At 39.7% G+C, this 23,958-nt stretch overlaps 1 protein-coding gene across 2 annotated transcripts in view; it reads left to right on the forward strand.

The window, feature by feature from the left end:
• ARHGAP10 (Rho GTPase activating protein 10) overlaps window positions 1-23,958 on the forward strand; it is a 340,466-nt gene that overhangs the window by 164,789 nt on the left and 151,719 nt on the right. For both annotated transcript variants that reach the window (XM_080797689.1, XM_080797690.1), the window contains exons 11-13: window positions 8,874-8,955; window positions 10,904-10,949; window positions 13,014-13,079. In XM_080797689.1, the coding sequence (XP_080653815.1) occupies window positions 8,874-8,955; window positions 10,904-10,949; window positions 13,014-13,079 (194 nt within the window). The remainder of the gene's footprint in view (window positions 1-8,873; window positions 8,956-10,903; window positions 10,950-13,013; window positions 13,080-23,958) is intronic.

Below are 23,958 nucleotides of genomic sequence, written 5' to 3' on the forward strand. Positions count from 1 at the left end.
CTATTTTTACTTTATGAAATCAATAATTAGTAATCTTTTAAAAATTTGATATTTTATTTGTGTATGTGATTATCTTTTTAAAAAAATCAATATATTTATCCATTTTGATTTTGTTCATTTCTTCCTATAGGACTGAGTTTCTATCTTGTGCCATTTCCCTTAATTTCCTTAGGCTAAGTTAATCTAAGCATTTCATGTAATGCAGATCTACTGGAGAATTCCTTCATGTTTCATCTGTCTGAAAATGTCTTTATTTTGCTTTCATGTTTGATAGATGTAGATTTCTAGATTAATAGCTCCCCCCCACCCACAGCACTTCAAAGAAGTCATTCTGTTTTCTTCAGGCCTCCCATTTTTTTTTAATCATGATAAATCATCCATCTTTCTTATTATTCCCCTGTATGTCATCTTTTTGCTGCTCTTAAGAATTTTTTTTTTTTTTTTTTTAATGACCTGCATAGGTGTGGCTTTCTTTTATCTTGCTTTGGGTTCATTGAAATTCTTGGATATTTGGGTTTATATTTCATAGCAAGTTTAGAAAATCTAAGTCATTATTTCTTTTTTTTTTTTTTTTAAAGATTTTATTTATTTATTTGTCAGAGAGAGAGAGGGAGAGAGAGAGAGCGAGCACAGGCAGAGGCAGAGGGAGAAGCAGGCTCTCCGCCAAGCAAGGAGCCTGATGTGGGACTCGATCCCAGGACGCTGGGATCATGACCTGAGCCGAAGGCAGCTGCTTAACCAACTGAGCCACCCAGGCGTCCCTAAGTCATTATTTCTTCAAATACTTCTCCATTTTCTCTTTCTTCAGTTTCTGGGATTCCAGTTATATTATCTCTGACCATTTGGTATTTGTTTTGGTTGTACCTGCAGTATTTTAATTTGTGGAAGTGACTGAGTGACGACGTGGACAGACTAATAGCACTGAAAGACCATTTATTAAGAGTTTCTAAGAGAAGAGGGCATTCCATGCCACATAGGACCACATGGGGAATGCCAGGTTTTGGTCAGGAGTCAGGAAGGAGTGAGAAAAAAATCCCAGACCAATCTTTATTGGGATTTTCACAGAAAAGGCAAGGCAGAGAAGGAGAAGCAATTTAGGACTGGCTAGTTTGAATAATATTGGCAGGCTGTCTCCTCTAGGGGTGGTTGTCCTGGGTGACTTAGGGCATAGGAAATAGTGCCTCCCTGAGTGTAAGTTAGATAAAGGAGATGGTTGCAGACACTGACTCCAGACTGGTTGGTTTGCATATAAAAGGTACCCTCCTGAATTCTTCATCACTCTTTTTTATTTTCTATTTCTTACATATCCATTTGTCTCTTTTTAGTAGTTTTCATTTCTTTGCTGAAATTCCCATCAGTTTATGCATGTTGGCTACCTTGTATGCTAGATCCTTTATTTATTTAAGATTGTATTTATTTATTTTTTTAAGATTTTATTTATTTATTTGACAGAAATCACAAGTAGGCAGGGCGTGGGGGGGCGGGGGAGAAAGCTCCCCGCCGAGCAGAGAGCCACAGGGCCGGATCCCAGGACCCCGGGATCATGTCCCAAGCCAAAGGCAGAGGCTTTAACCCACTGAGCCACACAGGCGCCCCTGGATCCTTTAATATACATATTGCCGTTCATAGGTTCAGTCTGATTTTTTCTTCCTCTAATATCTGGGCTATTTCTGAGTCTGGTTCTCCTAACTGCTTTGTCTATGTTCGGTTACATTTTCTTGCTTCTTTGCATGCCTCATAATTTTTTAGATGAAAGCCAGATATTGTAAGAGAGCAGTAGAAAGAAAGTAAGTAATATTTATGCCTGGGAAAGGATATGCCCTTTCTTCCATGGGACTGCTAATGTGCAGGGCTGTCCCTTTAGTTGGCAGTTGAGCTGAGAATCTATATTGTGACTTCATTTAGATTCTGTTTCTCAAGTGTCCATGTGATTTGAGAACACCATCAGACCTTCTCTGGAGGTTTTTCTGCTCTGCCCCTCATACTTAACACACAAACCTCAGGGGATGGGGGTGGGTCTCAGCTCCACTCTCCTATTTCCTCCTGAGCACTTGATGAAGTCCCATGGGAGGGAGTTGGAGGATGGGTTCAGACTCTCTTTGTGTCTCCGTTTTATAGGGATTTGAAACCATCACACTCACCCATACTCTGCCTTTCAAACTCCAGTTCTACTGTTGTCCTCCTCTCTGCGGTCTTCCTCTTTGTCCTGTTGCTTCTCAAAGGATCAAAGTAGCTGTGTGTACATGTGTGTTTGTTTTCTCTTTAAGAAAGGGCTTGCTGCTGTCTGCATTTTAGTTCATTAGGTTTTGGTTTGGTTTGGGTTTTGTTTTGTTTTGTTTTTGCATCTTCAGTTCTCCAGTCTTTATTTGAACACTGTGATTTCATAGGTTCTCCATCCTTCTGTTGTTAGGAAAAGAACTATGTTCTCTTACAACTTCCTGCATTCTAAAGTAGCAGTTCTCTAATGATTAATGGTTTGAATTCACTTTTATTAGAGGAAATAATCATACTTCTAACTCTATCAGTGCTTACTTCCTCTATTTGAAACTTTTTTTTTTTGGTGGACAGAAGAAGGAAGTTATTATAAAGTTTTCACCCTTAGTAAAATCATGCACCTTGCTTTGATCATTTCTGGAAAAATGTAAGATTCATAGGTTGGTACTAAAATTTTCCCCCCAGGAATCTTTGTAAGAAACTGATTATGACAGCTATGTTTCTATAACTTTAGAAAGTGTTTGGTTTGGCTTTGGCACTTTCCCCTTCTCATAGTAAAATTTAGTGCAGGACTTACAACATGCCTGTTGGTTTTTTCCTTTTCCTTTTCAACATTCGTCTTAGAAAAACATTAGAATATTCCTAATTGTTACCGTTTTAAGTTTTGATAGCTGCTTCTTAGTTTGTTCTCTTAACTTCTCTATTTACAAAATCTCATTAATTGGCATCTCATAAATGTCTTGTGGATGTTTCTATTTCTTACATTTTCTTAATTTATAAGCTCATTGAGCTATCATATAGAATATAAGGAAAACAAAGGTCTTCCACATGCTTTGATTGAACTGTAAAAAATGCAGTTGAAAGAGAATTAATAGATATGGGGTCAAATGTAGAATATAGATAATAGGTCTCTAGACCGCTTCTCATGTGTGGGCCTCCGTAGTACTCAGTAGTGCAGAGTAATGCATATTTTCTTAACGAGTGAAGGAAAAAAGATGAATTGCTGATTTAAGAACAAGAACTTGCTTAACCTAAGTGTTTTTCTTCAGATTTCAATTCTCTACCTTGTGCTCTACAGACAACAGTTACGGTTTTAACAAAAGAAAGATAGACTCTCTGGGCAAGTGGTGCTCTTTTCCCCCATTGGTTTTTTCTTTATGAAAATCGCACTGTTCCTTTTGTATTTGCTAAGAATTAGTTTTGCTTACTGTGCGTGATTACTCAGAGCTTAGCACAATGCCTGGCACATATGAGGTGCTCAGATGTTAGTTTGGTTGAAATGAATTTTCTGATGAAGAAGAGAATATTGTGTCCTCAGTGGACCACGTAGTACATGGTAGCAGTATCAGCTCCAAGAACCAAGAGTTAGAATTGTGTCAGTTCTAGTTCCAGCTCCAGTGGCGTCACTGATGTTACCGTAGCTTCTCCATAGAATGAAGATGCAATTGGGAATACTCTAGCACACTAGAATTTTCTCTTCTTTGCTATCCATATATTCACTGTGTTGTTCTATGCATCCAGTAAATTTCATGCATAAAACATGTCTTTATTCCAAAAACTAAAGAATTTTTATAGTTTGGTTTAACAGGGAGATGTTGTTAATATTGTAGTTTAAAATGTGTCCACTGTTTCCTAAAGTCTCATATTTGCAAAATGATTTCCTAGCAATTGATTATTAAAAGAAACTTGAGAAATTAAAAATATTTAAAGCATGTTTTATTTTTTACTTTTCCTACACTAGTGTTTTAGAGGTGAGGGCTGAGCCATGGGGGATGAATGTGAGCCATCTCTGTGATAGGATGGGAACCCAGCTTTATGTAGTATTAGTGACAGATCCCTGTCTGTAATGTTACAAGTGTGAAGTGTTCTGAACATGTGTACTGTGATGAATTAATTCTCAAAGGGGGAGTTGTTTTGAGTTACTGTGCTATTATTTGTCAAAATGCAAACAGAAATAGACTCCTCTCCTTGTAGGTGATATATTTCTATTTAATCTCTCATCTTTCAATAAGTTAGTTTGTTTTCTGCTGTATTCCATGAAGGGCTAGGTGGCTCAAGTTTGAGTTATTGTCCTTGGAGATAAGGCATATAATAATACTTTGGTTTTTATGCTGCATTGGGGTTTTATACAGAAGGACTCTGGCTACTTCACTGGAAACCTGATAGTTTTTTTTTTTCTTCCCCCCTGCTTACTGTGCGATCTGTAGTTCTAGTTCATGACTCTTTAGACTTTTCATCATTCAACACTTTTTTCTTGGGTTTCAAGTTACCAGAACCAGTCATCCTTTCTCTTACCCAACATCTCTATTTGCCGCTCTACATGAATATCCAACCATCTATGTGTAGTAAATGTTATTTCCCCTCACATATGCATGGAGAATCTTAGGGGGAAACAAAAAAGTGAGTAGAAAACATAGGAATCTCATCAGGCTCAGTGTCTGTTTTTGTTTTTGTTTTTTAGGGTAAAAGTATTAAGTCCTTATTTGCTACAGTTGTTTTGACTTTCATGGAATCCCTTTACTATTTGTTGTATTAAATATTTACTATTTATTTACTGGTTATTGATGAAACATTGTAATCGACCTGTCCTTCACTATTGATTTTGTTGTTGGTGGTGGCGCCTATAGCATAGAGAAGCAGCCTCCCATTTCCAAGTTCCTGCGTATTTTCCTTCATTTGTGCCTTTCCAACTCATCCCCTCATCCTGCTAACAAGCCTCTGAAGCCAGCTCTTGCCTGTCTTTAGTCCATTTCCACCCAGCAGCCCGTGTTCACATACACCTTCAATCGTGTTATTCCCCTACTAAAAACCTTTGGTGACATGTAGGATAAATCAAATCCTCTGCATAGGCAAGGATCCCTTTGTGACTGGACCCCCGGGCTGCTTCTGTAGCTTTCTCCTGTGCTCCTCTCCAGCTGGGTGGGAGGACAGTTGATGAGGCTGACCCAGCTCCTCCAAGGTATGCTCCTTCTCTTCTGTGTGCCTTCTCGGCTTGGGGGATAACTCTGGCCCTGGATGCTCTGACATGACCCATGTATCCTTAAAGCCTTGGGTTAAATGTCCCTTTCCCAAGGAAGCCTGACTTCCTTGGTCAAGGTAAGTAAGGTAAGATCTTTAGCTTACAATAATCACTGCAATTTTACCTAGCTTACAAGGTAAGCTAGGTAAGATCTTTCTCTTTCTTAACCCCCTCTAGCACCTTGAATGTTGAAATTTCCTCTGAGACTGGCAGCCGAATTAGCCATAGTCAAGTCTTCTTGACAACAGTTGAACTCAGTCATGTCTTCTTGACAAATGAACATCATTGAAGTTGAATGCTTTTGTATTTGGGCATACAACTTCTGATGTCTTTATTACTCCCTCTTTTTCTCCTAGGTAGCTGACTTTTTGCAGGACTCCGTATAATCGTAATTAATAGATTATTTGTAATTTTTTTTTAACATTCTTCTTTCTCTAATTAGACAGTAAGCCCTTTGTGGGTGGGAGGCCCAGCTCAGGGCCTAGCCCATGGTAAGGTATTCGATAAATAATGCCCAGCGCTCCTGGCACAAGATCTAGAGCATAGTAAGTACTCACTCGATGTTTATTGAACTGAATGTAGACTCTGTGTCTTTCTGTGATAAAAGTTGACTTGTTTGGCCTTCTGTCCCATTTTCTCTGCTTATTTTTCCATTCCTGGACTAGAGAAGCTGTCTGCTTTCTATTATGTATTTGCTACCACATCTCATTTTACATTTTATATTTTTGTTCACTTAATTACATACTAAATGTTTGAATACATCTCTGTTTTAGAGAGGTATCTAGATATTTTTCCTTCTTGACAAGAATGGAGCATTCTTGCAAACGTGAGACCCCCATATGTAAATATTGTTTTATCACTTAAAGAATGTAAAGAAAAACATTCGTACCATCTGAAGTTTTCCCTCACAATTTTAATTAACTCCCTTGAGCCCAGTGTGGGTTACTAAGAATAAGGGCCAAAATCTTCACGTCCCAGTCAAGGAACTTCTTGAAACAGACTGGTTGTCTGGGCATCTTGCCTTGATTCTTGCTCCAAAAAGATGCTGTGTGTAGTAGAGCGGGAGGAGGTGGGACCTTGGGTCTGTACTGTGTGGTGCCAAGGTGATGGAAAAGTGGAACCATGACAAAAAAGTGTCGGGTAGACAATTAAGAGTCATTTTGCTATTTAGGGGTGGGGGAATAGTGATGTTTTCCCCCCCTACCCCTCTACAGATTTCAGTCTGGAGAAAATGATTGTAGACAAGAGCCTATAATTTGTAGCTATAGTTACTTTGTAGTGAACCCTAAGCAGATAACTTCTCTTGTGCTGTATAAGGATCATGTGGGAGAGAGCACAATGCCCGTGTGAGTGAGGGTTGGGAAAACTACTTATTCACGTTTGGCTCGTTGCTTTTGGAGGACTTTTTACTTTACAGTACTTTATAAAAATTGCAGTGATTATTGAATTACAGTTGATTATTACTGCTTGCTTTACTTGAAAAAGATTATCTGTTAGTTAAAAGTGAGTTTTGAAATACTACCACAAGAATGAAAACTTTAAAAAGTATATTCCATGTCCAATAGGAATTAATATTTACTTTTTGTTTCAGCCATCTACTTTCATTTCTAGTTTTCTGTGTTTTGCCTTTTAATTCTTTGCCAGAAAAGTTCTTTTCGAATACTAATTCATAATATTTGAATCAAATATTCAAAATCTGTTTCATTCGAGAAACTGCCCCCAGGTGAAGAGGCATTATCAATGGCTTTTCTACCTAGTTATTCCTTCCTGGTATAGAGAATTTTTCTGGCTGAATCTTTGAACAAATTGAACTGAGAAAGATAATTTGGCCCAGAGGACCAACACAGGGCTCTAAGAAAATATGAAGGAAACACCAAATGGTGAACAGTCTGCCTCCTTGAACATAGAATTGGGATGGGGTGGAAAATGATTATTCTGGTTTTACACTCTATCTGTGCCCAGGGAACACTAAGCATGTATCTCTTTTATAAATAAAATTTAGTCATCGCTAGCACTTCACACCCATTATGATGGGTACTTTAAAAAAAAAAGATAATAACATAACAAGTGTTGGTGAGGCTGTGGAGAAATTGGAAGCCTTATGCACTGTCGGTGGGAAGGCACAATAGCTCAGCTCCTGTGGAAAAGGTGTGGCAGTTTCTGGAAAAATTAAAAACAGAATTACCATTGAGCCAATGGGAGGCAAAATTATTTCTCCCTACCCACATAATACTTTTGTACTCCAAATATGTGGGTTTTTACCATACCTAGCAAGTCTCCAGTTCTCTGCAGAGACCGAATATCCTACAGCTTAACTGAATTTTGGCACTACCTCAAGTTAGTGAAGACGTTTCAGGGTAAGGGCTCGCTCGTACCTGTCTGCCCCCACCACCTCAGATGCTAGTCCAAGTCCAGGTTGTCACCTGTGCTTTTGGCGATAAATTGGGGATTTCATATCTTGGGTTTGATAATTTTCTAGAATAGCTCTCATAGAACTCGGGAAGACTGTTTACTTACTGCTGCCAGTTTATGACAAAGGATTTTCTAATGGAAATAAATGAACAGCCAGATGTAGAGATACCTAAGGCAAGGTATAGGGGAAGGGGCTTGGAGCGTCCATGTCCTCTCTGGACATGCAACCTTGCTCGTGCCTCCACGTTTTCACTATCCTGGAAGCTCTCTGATACTTGCAGTATTTTATAGAATCTTCATTGTGTAGGAATGGTTGATTGACTCATTGGCCATTGGTGATTGAACTCAATCTCCAGCACCTTCCCCCATCTGGGAGGGATGTCGGGTGGGTGAGGCTAAAAGTTCCAATCTCCTAGTCACACATTTCCCTTGGCAACCAGCCCCCATCCTGAGGCTGTCCTGAAGCTCCCAGCTCTGTTATCTCATTAGTATATAAAATGACATTTATTTTGGAGATTCCAAGAGTATTAGGAGCTTTGTTCCAGGAAACAGAGTCAGAGACCAAATGCCTCATTTCTTATCATGTCACACCTAGTAATTCCACTTCTGGCTATATCCCTACAAGAAATGACAGGTAGGTCTTGAGAGATTTGTACACCTATGCTAATAACAGCGTTGCTTAGAATAGCCAAAAAGTAGAAGCAACCTAGGTGTCCATGGGCGAGTGAGTGGATAAGCAAAATGCAGTGCATACGCACCAAGGAATATTACTCAGCCTTAAAAAGGAAGGAAATTCTGACACATGGTACAACATGGACGAAAATGGAGGATATCATAAGTGAAACAAGCAAGTTACAAAAGGGAAAACACGACATGATTCCACTTATAAGGGTTACCTAGGAGTAACCCAATTCATAGAGACAGAAAGTAGAAGGGGAGCGTGTCAGGGGCTGGGCAGGAAGGGAAAGGGGCGTGGTTTCTTGTGTATAGAGTTTTAGTCTTACAAGATGAAGGGTTCTGGGTTTGGTTTCCTGATAACGTGAACATACTCAACACAGCTGCACTGTGCAGTAAAAAATGGTTAAGATGGTATATTGTACGTTATGTGTCTTCTGACGCAATTGAATACTCACCCCTGCTTCCTCCCCACAATAAAACATGAGAAGGTGGAAAAGAGGTTTGTTTTACCAGCTCCGGGCTCACCTGCCGCATTTCTGGTGTCTTTCAGGCCCGGCGCTGCTCTGACCATGCAGGCATTCTCCGAAGAGGAACGGAAGCAGTGGTTGGAAGCTCTGGGTGGAAAAGAAGCTGTAAGAACCCTCACCAGTGGAATTGTAGTCCACATCCTTCAGCGTTGACTTGTATTCCTTTTTATGGGATTTTTGCTTTATGGTATTTGGAAAAAGAAGTTCCCTGCTGACGCTGGTGTTTTGAGTCCTCTTGGAAGCGTTCTGCGTTCCAGTCGTTTGGCTGGAGGTCGTAGCCACCCACGGAGGACCTGTGTGTCCCTAGTTTTTACTTTTGATTTTTCTTGACTTTGCCACTCAGATTTGCTGTGCTTGAGGGAGTCGTGGAAATGCTCATTTTTTTTTCCTTTCTTACCTGACAGTTCTTTGGGTGATGAACACAATAAATGTTTGCGGTTCATTTTGATCTCAGTGGAGACAGAACAGTAAATACGAGGCAGTGAGCGACTCCTGTAGTTATTTTGCTTGATTTAACAGTTTCTGGTTCAGGCTCGTGGTTTAGGGTATGCAGGAGCAGGTAGCCTTAGTGAACGGGCCTCGTGTGATTGGTGTGAAGAATAAATTAAAGGTCGTGGTAGAGATCCAGAGGCACACGAACTAGTCTGTTTGCGACTTCACTCAAGCACAGCTTTTGTTGCAGTGGACTGGGGCCTTTGGAAATTGAGAATTGGGCAGATCACCTATTGAACTGGAGACTTAGAATAATTATAGAAAACACCATAGAACCAATTTAAATAAACTGTGCTGAAAGTATTACGACTCTAAGTAAACTGCCAGTGCAGGTAACCAGGTGGGCTTAACTGGAAAGCGTTTGTCATCTTAGCAGGATTTAAAGAAAGGGAAAGAGTGCCTTGCAACGTGAAAGAGGGGTCATATATAGGAGAAGGAGAGGTGTCAGAATAGAGTTGTGAAACTGGCAAAAGATAATGTTTTCTGATGGTCACAGACATGTTGGTAGAAGTATAGGGTATGGGGGCCGGGGAGCTGGGCCACGGTGTGTGTGGCAGTCCGGGTTCAGTGTTTGAAAAATGAAAACCCAAAGTATATGTGTTAAAAATACATGCTATAAAGGAGAATATATCATGCTTGGGAAAACAAAAAAGTAGTAATCCAATTTGCCTATTATTTTATTGTATTTGACCTACATTTAGCCTCCATAGTTTTATTTCTGTCTTGTCCTTGAAGTTTTTAGCTAGGAATCAGGAGTATTTACAGCATTTCTGGTTACTGAGATGCACAACACATTATACTGATCTTCTCTAGAAAAGGCAGTGCAGTGACTAGGACTTCTCTCCCCAGAGATTCAAGAAGTGCTTTGGAAAGTGACTTTGGGTAGCATAAAGATCACATGACTAAGTCTTTGAGAAATAAATCTGTTGTCAAAGGCAGTGTAACCTTGAAGACATATATAACCTCTTTTAGAGCAAAGAAACAAGTAATTAATTTGAGATACACAGACAAAGGCAAATCTGCAGAAAGGAAATATTTAGCTATATATTTATGTGAGGACACTTAAGGTTGCATTTTTTTTTTTTCAGGTGTTATATATACCTTGCAAATAATGGGTCAGTGCTGAAGTTCTTTGAGGCAGCCTGGAATTAGCACCTAGCTATTTCAGATATGGTCATTTAAATTATGAGCAAGAGTCATCTCTTAAGGAAATACCAGATTTTAGTAACAGTGGTGAAAAAAATGAGCTTCATCTTATGGCTTAGAATGCAGCAGTTCCTTTGTCATTCTGTACCTATAAGGCTGAGCATTTCAAATTTACATAAACTTCCAATGAGTTCCTAAAGAGTCATAGCTCCTTCATCTTAACCTTTGCTACTGTAGGAGACGAAGTTGACTCAGAGATGCCCTTTATTGTTACTTATCTTAGTATTTGAGCACATTAGTATATAATTAGCCAGTATTGATGTGGGGTTTTTTTTGCGTTGTCCTGGGTATGCTTACTTGAAGACTTTATATTGATGTGTTAAAAATACTGTTTTCCCTTTTTCTCTTTTACTAGCTGTTACACAGTTTTAATAGAGCCATCATCCCAAGACCAGAAGGAAGTAAGTGTTAATTCATGAAAAGGACTGTTTGTTCCCCTTTTTCATGAGTTTGTTCTTTTTCATTACTGATGTCAGACTGTTGCTGAGTGCTCTGTACCCTCTCTAAGCTAGTCCTCCAAATAATATATGGATTCTCTTTGACCTACTGGGGACCAACCCAGATTTGCCTGGACTGCTGTAATCCTCATTGGTCTTTAACATCTCTGACATTTTTTTTTTTCTTCTCTTTCTCTACAAAACCCAAAATGCTTCCTCCACAACCCACTTTGTTATTTATTCTCATAGCTGTAAATAAACACGTAGCAGTTTCAGGGATGCACCTTCCAGCTTCCTAAATTATAAGCTCCCGTGGACCTGTTCATCAGGTCCCCTGTTTGCAACCCCCTCATCCTGACCCTTGATACTTTTTTATCCTTTAAGTCTGCGTATGGACTCTATAAGTAGCAAATCATTGCATTTTAGAAAATAACAGCAATCAAACAAATTCAGATATTCTAGGACATCGATCTTCACATGTGTTGTATGAGCTTGAGGAACATACAGCCTAGCTCTGTAATCTTGATTTTTACAGAAATGAAACAAAAATATGATCAGAGTTGTTGGATTCTTTGTAAATTTACTTTGGATATTTTTGGAGAAACTAAGGCCATGTTTATCAAATGTGTACAGTTTGGAAACTTTATGTTCTCTAACACACAATTTCAAAATTACCATGATATGTGTTTCATTTGAGCCAGTGCTTGAGTCAAAGACGTCTTGAGCCTACCATTGAAAATTGCTGGTTGTAAACCTACTTGAAGTGCTTTCTTACCCTCTTCTCTCCCTCCCTCCCTGTCTTTCTCCTCTTCTTCTTTCCTCCTCCCATTCCTTATCTCCTTCCCCCCTTCCTTTCTGTTATTTTTTTTATAGTGAAATAAGAACAAGCACTTTTTTGAAAAAGAGTTTTGCTAAACATTTCATAAGATGTTGTGGAGAGTGGATCCTTAAACAGTAAACCACTGCTCAATTGTTCTCCTTAAAGTTCTCTTCAACCTTAGCATTTAAACCTGCACAGTTTATATTCATGGATTGTTTGTGCCGTCGCCTCTGAGAGACAAGTGTTAATATTAGTGTTCCCTCGTTCTAAATAGACTCATGTATTCACTTCCCTGATTTCATTTTTGAAACAAGAGACATCTTTTATTAGGATACTCTAATGTGCCAGCCTAATCACAGGCAAGCATCTATATTAGAAAAAAAAAAAAAGGAAATTTTCAAAATAATTTTTTCTGCTACATGTATCATTTGTTTTAAATTCATTATGAAAATAATAAAATATTAAACACTTAGAAAGTGGCATGAAATGTGAAATTCTTTTTCAAGCTCATGGCCCAAATAATACCTTCTTTTCCCCCAAATAATAATCTTAGAAGTGTTGAAAACAATTTTTTTTTAAGATTTTATTTATTTGAGGGAGAGAGAGCATGACCCTGGGGTGGGGAGGGGCAGAGGGAGAAGCAGGTTTCCTTGTAGGGCTCCATCTCAGGACCCTGAGGTCTTGACTTAAGCTGAAGGTAGCCACTTCACTAACTGAGCCACCTAGGGACCCCTAAAAATCTTTTTCTTTAGGTTTAAGGAAAAAAAAAAAAGCTTTGTGTTATTTTTCTGTCAAGTATTTTACTTCATTTATATATAACTAAAAAAAAAAAAAAAAAAAGTCCTGAGGTGGTGGTAGAATTGTGGCAAAATGTATCTTAACCACCTTTAGATAGATTCCCCCTAAAGATTTGTACCACATTCTTTTCCGCTGCTTAAAATAAGTTATATTTATTAATATAAAAATTATTTTATATTATAAATTTATAAATTATTGGTAATAGATGTCCTAATGTTCCAGTAAGTGCTTCTCTAAATATATGAAATTCTCATTTACATTATTTAAACAGGGAACACATGGCCTTTAGCTTTTTTTAATAGTGAAATAAAAATTAAATTGGATTTAAATAATTTTTTCTATTTTTGTAAAGAAGAGAAACGTAAATAATTCATTGTGCCCTTAATATTTTATAACTGTATTTCTTTTAGGCGCACAGTTGGATAAGATGGGATTCACAATTCTCAGAAAATGTATCAGTGCAGTTGAAACACGAGGTAACATGATTGAATCATTTTATTCATGAAAGGCTATAGGTATGTAAAATCTAAGAGTCATTTAAAATGCCTGTTGCATGGTTAAGAGTAGCATGGAATACATCGATGCAAAATGTACATTCTGATCGTCAGAGATTGAGCTGTTCTTTTATCATGACAGGGTAGGGTTTTCCTTTCTGTTTATATTTCTACCTCCCTCTGCCCCCATGGAGACTTGAAGTCAGAGCTGAAATGAGCAGCATTTGAAGAATCAGCTATGTTGGACAGCCATTCTGAATCACTTTTTGTTCACTATTAAGATAGTCTCACCTTCCACTGTCTTGTTGGCCTCCTAAAAAGTCTGTTTCATCAAGGTGTCCTTTACATGAAAAAGAATTCACGGACTTTGTAGAAATTGGTGACTTTTGACAAATGTACTGTTGTGTACCTGCCACGACACAGAAGTAACAATCATAGAAGACTTCTAGCTTTCCTCCCCTCCCCCATTCCTTTGTGCCCCTTTGTAGTCAGTCCCCACTCCTTGCTTGGCCCTTGGCAACCACTGAACTGCTTTCTATCACTTTAGTTCTTCCTTTTTAAAATTAGTATTTAATATATAATTATAAATTTATATTACATTTATATTTCATATAAATGGAATCATAATGTATAGTCTTTTGTCTATAGCATAATGCTTTTGAGACTTATCTCTTTGGGTGTATCCCTAGCTCCTCTCTTTTTATTGCTAGGCGTGATTTCATTGCGTGGATCTACCATAATTTGTTCACTCATTTGCCCATTGATAAATACTTGGATTGCTTCCATTTTAAATTTAAGGAACACTATTCCCTCCCCTCACCGGAAGCTTTCTCTTTATAGTCCCTCGAAAACAGGGCCCTTGCACTTTGCAGGCATGGTAGCAGACCTCGAAGGAACGAAATATTGAACATTACAAAATGGGCTCCTTCTGGAGGTCGAGTTTCTCTTTGTTTAGAGACCTACTGAGGTATGGATAAATGGATATTTAATTCACTCTCACATATTGCATATCCCAGTCCCGCCTTGGCTGACTCTGTGGGTTGAGGCATTGCCTTTATACTTTCTGTCAAAACAAGGTCTTTGTGGTGACGCCAGGTGCCTGCCATGTCTGAAACGAGAGTGTCAGAGGACAGAAGACCAGCCGCTTTATGATCTGGGGATTTGCCCAGCGATAGTAAAAGCTCAAGCCACAGATTGCCTTTTCTCCTGTGCTCTCTTAGAGTGGCAATTTGGACTGGAACAGATTTTCCTTCATTTCAGCCTGCCCTCAAGTTGAGCGGACAGATTTCTTCATTTTTCTAGTGCTTCACACATTTCCAAAATTTAGATAAAAATACTGTGATTTTCATATCTCTCACTTCATCATTCATGGTTCTCTTTCTCCTGAGCTCCTGAAGTGAAGCACCTTAATTGTACCGCTTGGGTGCTTATTATTTTGATAAATTATGTTCCTTCCCCAAAGGATATGTTTTATACATACTGGCTTCTGCCTGAACAGATTAAAATCTATCTTGAATGCTTTCTGATTGGTAGGTGTAGCTTTATGGAGTGTTACATATGTTGAATGGAATATGTACATACTAGAATCTGTACTGAATATGTTTTTATTGTAAATTTATGATTATTGGATTTTTTTAACAGAAGAATGAGTCTACACAATTTTTTTTTTAAGATTTTATTTCGAGAGAGAGAGTGTGGAGGGCGGGCAGAGGGACAGACAGACTCCCCACTGAGCAGGGAGCCCAACTCAGGGCTCCATCCCAGGACCTTGAGATCATGACCAGAGCCGAAGGCAGACACTTAGCTGGCTGAGCCACCCAGGTGCCCCAAGTTTACACAATTTGAGTTAGATTTTCTCACTTAAAAATAACAAATAGTGTATATTTTCTTTTTCAAATCTTTTGTTCTTAAAGGTCTTCCATTACTGAATGGAGTCTTTCGCTTTTAATGGAATATTAGACTAATAACAATGTTAGAAGAATCAATGGTCAGATTATATTATTAAAAATGATGAGAAACATTGTAGAATCTCTGAGGCTTTTATCCTAAATTTGAAGTTCCTTCAAGGAATATTGCTTTTAATGATTTCCTCCAAATCAGTTATTATGGCTGTTGATTTTTTTTTTTAATACTACAGGTATGGTTGCCTACTTTTTTTCATCAGAATAAAGTAGCTATCTATGTCCTGTAATAAGAAGCCCACAAGTCCCCATGGCTTAAAACAGCAAGACTTATTTCTCACTCAAGCATTGGTTGGAGGGCTTTGCTCATCACCAGTACCTTGGCTTACGGGTTCCTGGTTGCCTTTGCAAACCAACCAAATTAAATTTTCCTGGTTGCCGTGCCAGAGGGAAATGGTTCTGGAGGGTTTGGGCCAGCAAGTAGAATGGTCTGGCCTTAAAGCAAATTACATTCGCTTATAGCTAATTGGCCAATAGAAGCCTTATGGCCCCACTCCACCCCAAAGAGTTTGGGTTGAACTAACTCTCCAGAGGAGACTCTGGAAAACACACAGAGAGCTGGAAATATTTGGTGAATAGCATTAATGACAACTGTGTATTTTGTGGACCTACATGCCTAAAGATCAGGGGCATTTAATGAAATCTGACTGGAAGATTATTTCTAATCACTGCTTTTAGTGTTTAAAACATCACTATCATTGTCTGAAAACTACTATTTCATGTATTTGGATTAAAACCATTCATGTGCCTTTTTCCCTAATATGTTCTTATAAAAATGACTTTTGGCATTTTAATTACTATCAACCTTAATTGTGACATCACTGAAATATTTGGAAAGCATCAGATAAATGTCTAAAATCTACTGTGGTCCTCAGTATCCCAAGAAGAGGTAACATTTTTAGTGTACTAACATATTTTTGACAACATATATAATATATATGACACTAAGATAATATATATGACACTAGCATGATACCAATACATGACACTAATATGTAATCTGTGTGGCCATGTACAATATACACTGCCATATACAGATGCTCACATCTTGATCTGAGTGGGACTCTTTAGCAGTTACTCTGCTTTTGAGATAAGAAGAAACTTGTTTCACTACAATATCAGCCTTGGTTAACAAATCATACTCATCATTTCCATAGAGTTGTTTGCTCATGAAGTTAGGGGGTATGTGAGAGTCAGATTACCTGATCTTTCAGCCATTTACTAAATATTTGTAAATGCTTTGTACTGGCTCTTCATGGATTCAGGCCAACTGACTACAGCTAGGAAATTACTGCTTATGTATACCAAGCTGAAGGCCTTCCTAAAGCCATGATTCCCAGATATTGCTGCACATTGGAATCATCTGGGTTCCTCAAAAAATATGACCTCTCAGCCCACTCCCCCACCCCACCTTATCAGTCTGACTTCACTCTTATGTGGTATGAACTGGGAAGTGGGATTAAAAAAAAAAAAATGTTCTCCAGGTGATTCTACTATGTAGCAAGGTTTGGGAGCCACTGTCTTAATGGAAGGATTGCTTGTGTGTTGGGGAAATGGGGTACGTGATTATTATCTTTATGGTTATAGTATTCTGCCATGTGGGGAGCTTTTCTTTTAACTTCTTCTTAAAAAAACCCAACCTAAATCCAAACAAACAGTGAAAACAGAGAAGTTCTGAAAAAATAGGACAGTGTTCTTTTCCTTCCCTCAGTTATCAGGTGACCTATCCCAGTTAAATCCTGGATCTAACATGAAGCCAGTCAGCTAACCAGTATTTACTTATTGAGCAGTCACAGTATATACATAGCTTTGTTCTAGTACTTAGAAGGACTAATATATTAAATTAACTAACAAATTAAATTAACATATTAAAGGTTAATTACATATGATACTGGATACATTAATAATAAACCTAGAGATTTGTAATATAAGTATACCATGCGATAAAATAGAAGTGTTAACGTTTGCAAGAATTGAGAATTTGAATGCATATCGATAGATTGCAGTATATTTGATGTTAATTGAGGACTGTGTTTTGGAAAAGGTTTCCTTAGATTTAAAGAATTAGGAAGGTATATTTTGGCATTTAGAGACACCTCTGCAAAGGTGTGGAGACGGAGTGTGACAGGAACAAGGCAAATTTGATTGGAAAGGAAGAATGAAGAAACAGTATAAAAGCAGGTACTCAAGCATTTGAATTTAATTGTGAAGGAACTGGTTAAGTCCTTGAGGGTGGTGGATAGCAGAGTAGGAGGCTTTAAGGTAAATTTGGAAACTAGTATTGGTAGGAACCTGTGGGATGACTGAGTGCAAAGGAGCCCCAGAATTCTGCCTAGGTTGGAGGACCCGGCAAGGCAGGTAGCTGATTCGGGATGGGAGATTTGGCAGTGGGGTCAGATAGCATGGAGGCACCCCAGTGATTTAGCAGATGAAGTAGGGATTACATTTCACACTTGGTCATACGTAGAGGATCAGAGTTCTACAAGGCATTTCACCTTCAGATTTTAGTTTAGAAAACAAAGGATATCAAGGAAACTTCAGGGTCCATGACAGACTTGTTGTCATGTATCAAGATCACCAATGGTGCTTCTTGAAATTGCAGATTCCTGGGCTCAGTTGCATTGAACCATAATCACTGGTAGCTGGGCCTCGGCTGTAGAGGATGTGAGTTCCAATAAGAACAGTTGAAGGGAAACAGGAATTTTCTCACCTTCTGCTTTTAGGAGGTAGGTAGATGAAGCCATGAAGTTTTCCTGAGAGAGTAGAGTTTTTGAGGGCCCTGGGTCATGGATCCATGTAGCTTTGGGGATTATGAGTGTGAGTCTAGCAGATGTAGGGTAGAACCTCCATCTAAACTGTGCAGTTGAGAGAAGAAATAAAATGGCTCGAAGTGGCCAAGTCTCAGTCAGAAGCCAAGGGCATTTCAGATTTCCAACATGTTATAGGTGGATCCAAGGCAAATTCTGACGTGTTCATGGTGCCTGCTGTTCACTGATCCTGTGCTTCCCTCCAGCCCCTTTACCTGCTGTTCCATATGATGCCTAGTTTCTGGTGCCCTGTAGTAGTAGTTTGTACCTTTGTGGGAAAACGCCTGGTTATTCTCAAGCTGTTTTACACCACCTTTCCTCCATTGTGTCTAGGTTGAAAGCCATGCAGCCACCACGTCTCTGCCATCTGATGATGGAGAATATGATGGGCTCATTTGCCCTGTCCCTACCCCCCAACCCCACCCCCAGCCTCTGAATCACCACTGACTCAGGGCTTCCCTGGGGACTCAGCACATAAGCTGCATTCTGAAGGACAAGGGGAAATTGGCCATGTGCACACGTGTGGGGTGTCGGGAAGGATTTTGGTGGTGGGGTTGAAGTGTAGATGTTTGACAGAGCGTGATGCATCTGGGACCTGGGTGTCATGGGCGAGACCAGAGGAAGAGAGGCGCTTGGATTGCTCTGCAGAAGGTATGCACCTCTCTGTTGGCTGGTACGAGAGATCAGGTTTACACTCTAAAATGATGCAGTAAAATAGGCATTTTGGAAAGATTCTTAACCCTTCGGACCCTTAGTCTTCAGAAGAATGTGACTAGGAAGTTCATTCACACTGTCTACCCACACCCACATTTGTGAGGGTTAGAGCTAATTTTTGCACATAGTAGATATTCATTAAATGTGTTTTTAAAACTTTCCTCATGAAAAGGAAGTTCCTCATTTGGCACTTATATTGTCTGATATTGTTAATTATATTTGATCTATTTATTTTGTTTCTGGAACTTTATGGTTTCCTTGGAGTGAAAAAAAAATATCTTGTTCTTTGCTTGCCTCTTCTCATCTCTGCATATAGTCTGTAGCGGTTGTGTTTGCTTGAGTCTTCAGAGATTTAACTAATGCCACATCAGAAAATTATGTGTTCCAGCAGTTGGTAAAATTATTGGAAGGACTTTCTCCTCTATATGTGGTTAGAATTAGTACTTTTGAATAACATATAGGATTGGTTTTCATTCCTTTAGAATTTATGTCAGCATCTCTTGGAATTACTGGTAATACTTTAGACATAGAAAGATATGTCACGTTACATGTTGAAGCATTTTATGATTTCAGAGCTTGGAGAGTAATTACGCGACTTCCTTAAGTAAATTACTCCCATTCCTATGAAGGGACCAACTCCCACGACCAGTATGTTCACTTTCTCTGGAACTGCACGCCATCTAGTTTTTCAGGTGCGCGCATTCATTGTAAAATACACAAAAACAAAGTAAGACTCTTAAAAACTTCCTCTGGTTGCTGTTTTTTAAATAGTCATCATGATTTAAAACTAAATTTGTATGCTACTTTTGTTTATGAAGTTTCTCTTAAAAAAATCTTCCATATGTGAATAATTTGAATATTCACTTTAATTTCTAGAGTATGGCATTAAAATGTCGGTCTAGGCAAGCTGTCAGTTATCCAGTTCAGCACTGTAACAAGCTGTGAATTCATGGGGTAGAAGGAGAAAGCCTCATCTAAGATGTGTCAGTCTTTGATTTGTCGTATGTAAAAGTGAATTTCTCTTCCTTTGAAAAACAGAGTTTTAGGTTTTTGGAAAATCTTTTTGAAGTCAGCCTGAGGGTTTTTCTACTTCCGGAGCACCCCTGGAATTGTTTGGGGTCTCGAGAATGGGCCTGGTAGAAGATGATGCTGTATAACTTCAGTATTAGTCTTTGTGGGAGGGAAGATGCCCAGAGTGAACTTGCAACATATTTTACCGTGATTGCACATTAATCTTAAATTGCCAAGGGCAAATTATATGCAAAATGAAGAAAATAAAGAACAGCTGTCCCCAGAAAATTTACAGCAAGCAAACTTGAGTTTCTCGCTCACTGTCTCTTTTTTAATCATAATGGGTGTGAGATGGGAGTGGGTGGAAAGCAGAGGACAGTCTTATGTGGGAGGGAACCAGAGAGTCTTGTGGTGTCTGCAGAAATGCAAATGCAAAACTGAAATACTAAATTCAGGCGAGTCAGGATTATTCATTTTCTTAATTAGTAATCTTATTTAAGAACAAATAAGCTTCCAAAGCTATTAGTTTCCAAATGAGTGGTTGCATAAAGTTAATAGGGAAAAATGGTTCAACTGTCTTGCTACAGAGTAGGCGTGCTAAGTTCTCTGGGTTTGGTTCAGATCCTGATGAGGTCCATGGCGTGTTATTGCAAGGCTATGTCAACACTTTTAGCATAGTCCTAAAGGGCATGAGCTCAAAGGTTAGTCTTGATTCAAATATCTTTCAGCACTTACTAGCTCTGCAACCATGGCGGGTTAGCTCCCTGTGACCTGGTTTTATCATGTGTCACCTGGGATAACAGTGGAATCTCCTTTGCGGGCAGGTGGTGAGAATGAAAAAGGAACTTGGGACGTTGGCTCACATGGAGTGCTCTGTAAATCTGAGTCTCTTGTTTAGAAATATATCTGCGAATTGAGGCCAATCACAATTAAGTAGTTCCATTATTGATTCAAGGCTCTGGGAGCACTGAGGAACTTAGTTTAGTTCACCCTTTTTTTTTTTTTTAAATAGTAATTTACATAGGGAAATAAATCACTTGCGTTCACTTTAGTAATTTTATGTGGTGCTTGTAACAAGCAGTAACAGTAACTGCTTTGGCTTTCACTCTTCTCTTTCTAGGGTCTTGTGGACCCTTGAGTGAGAAGGTGGCTGGGAGGCAGTGAAGAAAGGAAGGAGCCTCAGGAAGGAGACCATGGCTTTTAGATTACCTCAGGCTCCCCCCTTCCCCACCCGCTCCCCTTAAAAAAGAGATTGCCCAGAGTTGGCCAAAATTGGTTTAGTCCCTGATGTCGCAGCTGCTCTGAGGTGGAGAGACAGATGGCAGCAGCGAGACACCTTTAGGCCTTTCCTGATGTTCTGCTCTCTGTAGAGAAGGGAGGAAACAGAGTCTTGCAAAATATAATAGCCAACTTCTGCCTTGAGTTTGAGTCTCTTTTCTGATACATGTAAGTAAAATTTTTTGATGACTTAAGCTTAAGCTGCATGAGTGAGTTTGAAAATAAAATGCATTTATTTTTTATTTAGCTGTTCCATCATTCCAGCTTATTTGATACTTACGTATTCCTGGGCATGCACGTGTTAGATGGGATTCTTTTGGGATGTTTCCTACGGGAAAAATACTGGAAGAGAAAATGGTGGTGATATGCTTCCTTTTCTTAAAGATTATCTTCAGTCTAGTTTCAAGGCAGTGAAGGCCCTGATTTTATGCTTTCACGTGAACAAGTTATTTTGCAGTTTCATGGATGCTAGTAGAAAACTCAAGACTTCTGGGGCGCCTGGGTGGCTCAGTGGGTTAAGCCTCTGCCTTCGGCTCAGGTCATGATCTCAGGGTCCTGGGATCAAGCCCCGCATCAGGCTCTCTGCTCAGCAGGGAGCCTGCTTCCTCCTCTCTCTCTGCCTCTCTGCCTACTTGTGGTCTCTGTCTGTCAAATAAATAAATAAAATCTTAAAAAAAAAAAAAAAGAAAACTCAAGACTTCTGGATCAGAGATGAAGGATAATTTATCACTCTCAGTAGCCAGAGTAGTAAATTTTGTGTTGGTCCCTGATTCCCAAGGGCACTACGGAGACGGTCATATTATAAAAGCAAAAAAGCCTCTGAACTTGGGAAACTTGAGTCTTTCATTATGGCCAACAAGCATGCCTACCCTTTGTTCTAGATGGAGACACTATCTCTATTTTCCAAGGTTGCAGGCAAACCTGTTCTTTGTTCCAGAGGGAGATGGTGGAACAGATGGTGTTCACCTGCCTTGGGGTATTGCTGGCAGAGTGGGTGGATGGGTATGATGTGACAAGATGCTTTGTGAACAGTCGAGGCCAGAGTGTGGCAGATCCCAAGGGCTGTGCTGCATGCTTGCCTTGGTTCTATAGGCAGTGGTGAGATGTTGACAGATTTGAGCGGGAGTGTGTTCACATCTTTCAATGGGAGGAAGTAGATTTAATGGGAGCCGGCTGGGATGGAGGGGATGGTAGGCAGCATGCCTGGTTGGATTTTAGAAATAATCCACAAAGGAGCTAATGGAGGTTTAACTGAGGGCGTTGGCCATGGAAAGAAGGGGTAGATAGGACGAGAGACTTGGCAGAAAAACAAAATCTGATGACATGTTAGCTGTAGAAGGTAGGGAAAAGGGAAGGTAAACTGTAAGCTTTCCAGCCAAGGTAGGTGGAAGACACGTTTAGCCAAGACAGAGAATGCAGAAGGAGCAGTAGGTTTGAGAGGAATAAAGGGATTGGGATTGGTCTCTGGTACGAATTCAACGTGCCTGTGACATTTCTGTCAGAAATAAAATGAAGGCAACAGAAGAGACGGTGGGCATGATTTTCAGAGAGGTGAAAGTTTGAGTGTCATAAAGTCATGGGAGGTGGATGGTGAGGGAAGAAGATAAGGGTGCAAAAGGCAGAATCTTTGGGAGGATCTTTGCATTTAGAGAGTATGAGGGAAAGAGAATACTTAAGGAGCACAGCATAGTCACGGGTCAGAGAAGGAGCCCAAGACGATGTGGTATAAAGGAATCTAGAAGAGGGGCAGTTCCAAAGAAGAGAAAGTCCTACCATACCTATGTCAATCAACTGCTCTAGCAAGTTCAGGCAGGAAGAAGACTAAGAAAAAAACCACTGGGTGAAGAGTTGGGAGGCAAGAAGCTAGAGAGTAGCCAGGCTGGACAGGTTGTACTTCTTCCAAGAGCCCTATGAGATAATATTTCTCCATTTTACGTGAGCACCTGAAGCCGAGAGACGTGATTTGACTTGTGTTTAAGCTCAGCTAGAAAGCATTAGCCTGCAACTCAAATCCAAGGCTGAGTTTTTAGTGCCGATGCTCTCAGCATCCATGAACACAAGGAGATGGAGACTCTGTAGGCTGATTTTCTAAGGATGCTGGAGATAAATGAAAGAATACAGACACATTTTTATTTTTTAAAGATTTTATTTATTTGACAAAGACGGTGAGAGCGTACAAGCAGGGGGAGCAGAAGAGGGAGAGGGAGAAGCAGCCTCCCCACTAGGGAGAGAGCCCAATGCGGGGCTCAATCCCAGGACCCCAAGATCATGACCTGAGCGGAAGGCAGACGCTTAACTGACTGAGCCACCCAGGCGCCCCTAGACAAATTTTTAAAGAATAGAGGAAGTTAGAAACTGTAGATAGCAGAAAAGGGGAGCAGGGAGATTTAAGTGTCAGTCTCCGAAGTGCTCATCCGGATTTGAGATGAAGCCACTCTAAAGTGATGCTGCTTCTTTCCTTATCAGCTCCACCATGGACTTCTGAAGGGGCACCATCAGCCCAAGAAAGATTTATCCCCTTTGCTGAGAATCCTTGCAGCACCTTGGAAAGTCTCTTAGTGGAAGACATAATATCAGTGTGGAATCTGCATCTGACACTATTTAAAACCCTAATAATAAATGGCATTTTGTTTTCCAAGTATTTCGTGTACTGTAGCTCACCCAATGCCTACGAAACTCAGTAGGTGGTTGAGGAGATTGATCTTGTTTATTAGGCTCAGGTGCAAATGAGGATCTGAGGCTTGGAATACGTTAAGGGTCAACCTGTCATAGTTCGCACAACTAGAAAGTGGCAGAGCTGGGATCTGGATCTTCACCTCCTGCCTCGAAGACAGAAGTAACCTGTGGCAGTAGAGTAAGGTGAGAGGAAGGTAGGAGGGGAGGCCAGTTCTGCCGGGCGGCCCAGGGTCTGTGAGACACTCCTTTCCCCAGGACTTACACTGTGAGGAGACATGGAAGGACACATTGAATGAGTTGTAGTTAGATCTGTCAGATCTGGGACAGCAAAACGTCAGACCTCTGGAGAGAGTTTGGGACCGCAAGTATTACTAATGAAAGAGGAAACTTCCTGTTAGTTTGTAGTTTCTCCCC

Source organism: Martes martes, assembly GCF_963455335.1.
Source record: "Martes martes genome assembly, chromosome: 2".
Taxonomy (NCBI): domain Eukaryota; kingdom Metazoa; phylum Chordata; class Mammalia; order Carnivora; family Mustelidae; genus Martes; species Martes martes.